This window comes from Colobus angolensis, unplaced genomic scaffold (assembly GCF_000951035.1).
Source record: "Colobus angolensis palliatus isolate OR3802 unplaced genomic scaffold, Cang.pa_1.0 Scaffold21, whole genome shotgun sequence".
NCBI classification, from domain to species: Eukaryota; Metazoa; Chordata; class Mammalia; order Primates; family Cercopithecidae; genus Colobus; species Colobus angolensis.
The window spans coordinates 1,517,785-1,524,813 of NW_012115266.1; the positions used below are offsets into that span (position 1 = coordinate 1,517,785).

Consider the following 7,029-nt stretch of genomic DNA (forward strand, 5'->3'; position numbering starts at 1 on the left):
CCGCCCCGCCGCCCTGCGCCATGGAGGAGGGCCCTCTGCCGGGTGGGCTGCCCAGCCCCGAGGATGCGATGGTGACGGAGCTCTTTAGCCCCGAGAGTCCGTTCGTTTCGGAGAACATTGGCCTGGAGGCCCCCGTGAAGCACGAGGAGGACGAGTTCCACGTCTTCAAAGACGCGTACTTGGGCCCGGCGGACCCTAAGGAGCCTCTCCTACACGCGTTCAACCCCCCGCTGGGCGCCGACTGCAAGGCCCAGGTCAAGGCGAAGCTCGCAGCGGGCGACAGCGACGGCGGGGAGCTCCTCGGAGAGTACCCCGGGATCCCTGAGCTCAGCGCGCTGGAGGACGTTGCGCACCTGCCGACCCCGCAGCCGCCCGCCTGCAACGTGCACTTCCTGTCCTCGCTGCTGCCCCCGCACCGCAGCCCCGCGGTGCTGCCCCTGAGCGCCTGGGTCGGGGAAGGAGCCGCCCACCCGGGCGTCCCGGTGATCCCAGTAAGAACCACCTGGGGAATGGGCACAACTCCCCTTCCATCCCTTCCCCAACCCATATGAGGCTGCTGGTCTACCCCAGCATTTCCCTCTCCAAGCATTTTCCCTGGTGACACCGCACACAGCCCACCGGAATCACTGATTTTCGGCAGATTGTATACTCTTTTTCCTCTTCCTAATCCAACATGCATCGACCCAGCCAAGCCCTTCCCCCTGGAGGGGATTCTGCCCTACACCAGTGGTCCAAAGCTGACCTAACCATGCAGACGGCAGGCAACAAAAAAAGAGGGGGAAAGCTAGGACGCGTGTTCCCTTGGGCCCTGTTGCTAGCCTTGGCTTAAGGAGAGAGCCTCGCTTTCTGCTGATAACTGTTGTCTGTGAAAACAAACGCAATGTGGTGGAGGGTTGGCGTGTTTGCATCTTGCTTTTTTTTTTTTCTTTAACTTTGCCAGTCTTGGAATCCATAGCAAGGACTCAGAGTTAATATTTGGATTTTCCAAGCCTTGAAGTCAAGATGTAAGATCTTCCCTTTGCTAAGAAGTGATAGCTCTTCAAGCATGTGTGATGTAAATCAGAGCCTAAAGAAATGCTTGCCAACTCTCAGTCGACTGCCCTGTCTAGCTGTAGATGACCACTGATAATTTTCCGCTTTGTTCTTGCTAAAACTAATGAGTTTTCAAAGGAAACAAAGGGTCCCAGGAAAATGTGTTCTTGACCCCTCAAAAAGGACCCAACTCAGAAAACTAGACCACTCATCCGTTAGGTCATTTTAGTAAGTTGTAGATGAAGCATTTATGGGACACAATGCTTGAGTCAGTGTTGAGATGGCTGGAGCCTGACCCTGTATCATAAGCCAGAGCAGCAGGAGCTTGGATTTCTGCTCTTCTGGTTTTCTGTTACAGTAATTGCCACTCCTTAGTGTGCAGGAAAAGGATGGGCAGAGGCTGGGGCCTCCACTGACCTCTGTCCTCAGAGGAGCCATAGAGCTCACCAGTCCCCCCAGCCTTCTCCCAGGACAGACATCCTCCTCACAACCTTCCTCAGAGGGCTTGAAATGTTAGGAACTGCATTTTGCTGCCCAGCCAGACTCGTGTCCAGTGCCTCCTGCCGGTAGGTCCTAGCTTGCCTCATTTCCTCACAGAGTGGAGTCAGAAAGCATTAATCAGAACAAGGAAGATAGTACAAAAATTAACCGGGTGTGGTGGCGCACATCTGTAATCCCAGCTACTCGGGAGGCTGAGGCAGGAGAATTGCTTGAACCTGGGAGGCAGAGGCTGCAGTGAGCCGAGATTGCAGCACTGCACTTCAGCCTGAGCGACAGAGTGAGACCCTGTCTTAAAAAACAAAACACACAAATGAGGATTCTCTGATGTTAAAGATAGTAAAATTTCTTTAATGTAATCCAATTTTAAGAGATTGCTGGTTTGACAAACTAAAGGAGAGACTTTGCTTTTTAAATTTTTATTGACTGCTTTTTGATTCATTAATAAAATGGACCAGGTATGGCACCAACATGTTTATCATTAAACAGAATAGAATTATTTTCAGTAAATATTCAGGATCAATTGCTAATTTCCTTTTTCTAGAAATTCATTTCTACATGTTGACCTTTGTTTCGAAAGGTCAGAAATGGAATTTTAGTATAAGTAGTTCAGATATTAGTTGCATAGGGCTGAGGAAATGATATATTCATTATAGTAGTATTTGGTGGTTACAGGGAGATAAGTTAATCTAAACTGGGATGATGTGCATAGCACATCCCCCAAAGCAGCAAGTAGAAGAAAATTTTAAATTGTCTATATTTCTATGAAATTTGCAATATCTAAATAAAGCTACTTAAAATATAGCTAAACTTTATCTCTTTTAAGATTTATACATACTAGATGCTAGTCTGCTGTGCTGAGTAAGTTGCCCATACATGGGAAATATGATTTGTTTGGGCCTCTGATTTTACTGGGCTACACAAGCTCCAATTTGAGTCAAGATCTGCATTTTGGAAGATACCCGCTCTGTGATTTTTATTTGAGGTCTTTAGTATGTTACCTTAGAGCCACCATCTTTTTGGAAGAACTCTATGGCCTGCCTTCTGGCCTTTGGGGAGCCCCACTGTCCTCTGGTCCAGGCAACTTGGGCAAGTGCAGGGGGAGGAGCAGGGGAGGGGAGGGAGGATGCAAAGTGTGGGTTTCCCAGTCCTTCTCACATTCCTACAGATTGTAAAAAGCAGCATCCCAATTTTGAAACAATCCTGATTGTAATTTTTTTTTAACCATGAGGATTCTTACTTTTAAAAATTCTATTGATTTTCAGTATGATTCCTGTATTTCTCCACATTTTTGGTAATTTTGTCATCGGGTTGACAATTGTTACAGAAGAGAGCTTGAAAACAAAGCTGGCAGCCAGCCCCTACTCTCCACCGTTTCATATTCATTATTGTCGTATTAAGGCAGGAAAGGCTACTACCTAATTACAGATCTTAGTATAAACACATCATAAATAATACTAAAATGCTACCAAGGATTTGGGGCTTTTTGAGGAAAAAAACAATTGACTAGAACATCTAATTCAAACTACTGAACATTCTGGAAGAATGTGTGATGGGGCCGGACGCGGTGGCTCACACCTGTAATCCCAGCACTTTGGGAGGCCGAGGCAGGTGGATCACCTGAGGTCAGGAGTTCAAGACCAGCCTGGCCACCACAGTGAAACCCTATCTCTATTGAAAATATAAGAATTAGCCGGGCATGGTGGTATGAACCTGTAATCCCAGCTACTCGGGAGGCTGAGGCAGGAGAATTGCTTGAACCCAGGAGGTGGAGGTTGCAGTGAGCTGAGATCGCACCACTGCATTCCAGCCTTGGTGACAGAGTGAAACTTCGTCTCAAAAAAAAAAAGTGTGATGAAAGGGCAGCATTTTAGGTGACTTGAAGGAAGAGCAGGCCTTCAGCTCAGAGTCAGGGGGCTGTTAAGCAGCATGAGAGGCAGACAACCAGCGGGGGACTCTTCTCAGTTACTTAGGTGTATTTTTAAAGCAACCACAAGTACCACATGAAAATCACATCTCCACACCTCATGGGCAGGTGGTTTTGGTCCTTGGCGTCCTCAGTCCCCAGGGAGGTGGGTCAGATGATTTGTTGCCCGTTCTTGTTGCCCACCCCCCCTACCAGGGAGAAATCCATAGTTTCAGAAGCACCAGTGACGAAGAGGCACTAAGTAAGGGTGCTCTTTTCTTTAAAATGTAACTTTTACTTATAACTGAGATTTCAATTTTCTAGATTTTGCAACTGCAAGAGCCAGTGTCCACCATGTGTTCTTTAAAATAATGATTGTTTTTTTTAGGTTGAAATCAAGGAAGCAGGTGGTACTGTTACAAGTAACAATCCAGAAGAAGCCACTTTCCAGAATCTTGTTGCTCAGGAATCCTGTTGCAAGTTCCCATCATCCCAGGAACTGGAGGACGCCTCCTGCTGTTCTCTTAAGAAAGATTCCAACCCAATGGTAATTATGCAAAAGAAGAGTGTAGGACTAGCATTATACTAAACGACAGACCCCATCATTACTAAGTCGACATCATTTCACTCGCTATTTTTCCTCTCGTGTATGTGCTGTGTCAACATTTTTGATTGTCTCATGAGCAAAACAGGGACATCAGCTACAGCCTTTCACATCTCACCTCTAAGATTCTCATTTCTACTCCATCTTAGCAAATCAAACAAAGATGAGGACATTGCTGTATTCATTAAGGACAGCGAGCACAGCTCGCATCAGTTAGTGCAGTGCTGGGGTGGGGAACTGCAGCTGAGCCTCATGGTTTGACATATTGGTGTGGGGCGTGGTTCTGTGGCTTCAGAGCAGAGCCTGCTTCCTTCATGCCCCAATCTCTCATGATAACAGGTAACACTTGTATAGGGTATGTAATCAGTCACAGCTGTGGTTTCCATCATATTTTTGCACCTTTATTTAATCCTAACAACTCTGTAGGATAGGCATTATTTTTATCCCCACTTTAGGGGTAAGAAACAGAGATGTTACATCGTCTACATTGGTCTTCACAGCTAAGTGGTGCATCTAGGACTCCAGATCTCACGTGGCAGGGGGGAGTCGCCCACGGCATTCCTTTAGCAAAGCGCCCAGAGTCCAAAGAAGCGATCATTGCCTTTCCCCCAGCAATTCTTTATTCCTAGAAATGAGGCCCTTGCCCTAAGGCATAGACGTTAACAAACAAATACTTGAAAATGAGCCTGTCAGGAGTTTGGTTTAGCTGTGGTGCACGCTGGCATTTGCCTCGTCGGTGGTTCTATTTGGGGCTGTGGGTTCTGAGAGCAGTTTTTCCAGGACCCTGAAAGCAGGTCAGCAGGATGAGAACTCTCTGACTCCCCCAGACAGCAGTGATGTTAGCACATTCCGCAGAGGGCAGGGCAGAGGCTCCCATGTGGGTAGGGCCCAGGAGTGTGCAGTAGAGGCAGGTCTGCAGAGTTCACTCTGAGCCTTTCCCGTGTGTGGGGGTGTGTGTGAGTGTGTGTGCGTGTGCGTAGCTATAACTTTATCCTCCAAATACAAATACAACTCCAATTGAACTGGCCATGCTGGCCTCTCATCAAATGTCAGGATGATGTGGAGTTTTGACCCAGTGACCACAGTAGGTCCTATGTGTATTACTTTGATAACATTGTTCCTTTATGGTTCTTTGGGTTCTCCTATCTATATTATAAGCAACTTAAGTGTATATAAAAAGCACAGCTGCTCTGTATAGTGATTCTACCAGCAGAATTGGAAGCTGTGTGCAGGCAGAAGCTGCAGCATCTCTCGCCTTTCTATCCCCACATGCCATGGCCTGGAGCAGGGCACACAATGAGTTTCCTCAGTGCTTTTGCTTGCCGGGTAGACCCACCTGGCTTGTGACCATTTATTTATGGTCAGCATCCAAAGAGGGGTCTGACAGTGCTCCTCAGGCCCAGGCAGATGGATGTGACTTCTTAGAACTTTACAGTTCTTGGATTAACCTTTCTAAGCTGTACTTGTAGGAAATAAAATAGATGTGTTTTTAAAAACCCACGTGTTAAATAATGACGTGTGTGTGTGTGGGAGGAAAGAGCAGCTGGAGTAAAATTAGAGAGGATTTTAAGTGCATGCCCAAGGACTCAGGGACATGCCACCAGGGCCTCAGTGCCCACTGGGTCTGAATGGGCTGGGGCTCAGCAGAGCAGCACCCTCTTCTGCTCATGTCAATGGTGAAGTGAGGAGAAGGCAAAGGAAGCTCTGGGGCATGGCTACCTGATTCCCTAACTAAATCTTGACAGACACCTGTGGAGAAAGATATGCACAGGAACTTTTTTCTGTTAGCACACTGAACGCATCTCAGGAAACATTTCTGGGGGTTTTTGTTGTTGTTGTTGTTTTGTTGTCCTTTGGTGTCTCCAAAGAGCATGTTAGTGTAGAGTAAGAACTCGAAAACAGATCTATAGTTTTCTATCTTCCATTAAAACGTAACTTCTGGATTAAGGCTATTTTTTCAGATTCAAGTTTATTTAAGTTCATTATTACTGGAATTATGTTTCAAAAATGAAACCCGATCGTTCTTTTTCATTTTAGGTGATATGCCAATTGAAAGGGGGCACACAAATGCTGTGTATAGACAATTCTGGAACAAGAGAACTAAAAGCACTCCATTTGGTTCCTCAGTATCAAGATCAAAACAAGTATCTACAGTCAGGTACAAAGTTAATTAATAAAAAATCTATGTCATATATGTAAGATGGTAAATGAATATGTTTGGCTTTGTATATAAAGTGAAATGGCAACCAGGATATTTTTTTTTGTGGGTATCAATAGTTTTTTTTTATTATTATACTTTAAGTTCTAGGGTACATGTGCACAACATGCAGGTTTGTTACATAAGTATACATGTGCCATGTTGGTGTGCTGCACCCATTAACTCCTCATTTACATTAGGTATATCTCCTAATGTTATCCCTCCCCCCTCCCCTCACCCCACGACAGGCCCCAGTGTGTGGTGTTCCCCACCCTGTGTCCAAGTGTTCTCATTGTTCACTTCCCACCTATGAGTGAGAACATGCGTTATTTGGTTTTCTGTCTTTGCGATAGTTTGCTCAGAATGATGGTTTCCAGCTTCATCCATGTCCCTGCAAAGGACATGAACTCATCCTTTTGTATGGCTGCATAGTATTCCATGGTATATATGTGCCACATTTTCTTAATCCAGTCTATCATTGATGGACATTTGGGTTGATTCCAAGTCTTTGCTATTGTGAATAGTGCCACAATAAACATACATATGCATGTGTCTTTATAGCAGCATGATTTATAATCCTTTGGGCAATATACCCAGTAATAGGATGGCTGGGTCAAATGGTATTTCTAGTTCTAGATCCTTGAGGAATTGCCACACTGTCTTCCTAAATGGTTGAACTAGTTTACAGTCCCACCAACAGTGTAAAAGTGTTCCTATTTCTCCACATCTTCTCCAGCACCTGTTGTTTCCTGATTATTTAATGATCGCCATTCTAACTGGTATGAGATGGTA

At 45.6% G+C, this 7,029-nt stretch overlaps 1 protein-coding gene across 1 annotated transcript in view; it reads left to right on the forward strand.

Annotated features, from left to right (window-relative positions):
- The first annotated feature begins 6 nt into the window (after positions 1-6).
- The window catches only part of MTL5 (metallothionein-like 5, testis-specific (tesmin)), a 47,029-nt gene continuing 40,006 nt past the window's right edge, over positions 7-7,029 (forward strand). The window contains exons 1-3 of the mRNA XM_011942317.1: positions 7-491; positions 3,825-3,983; positions 6,078-6,198. Of these exons, the coding sequence (XP_011797707.1) occupies positions 21-491; positions 3,825-3,983; positions 6,078-6,198 (751 nt within the window). The 5' untranslated portion in view covers positions 7-20. The remainder of the gene's footprint in view (positions 492-3,824; positions 3,984-6,077; positions 6,199-7,029) is intronic.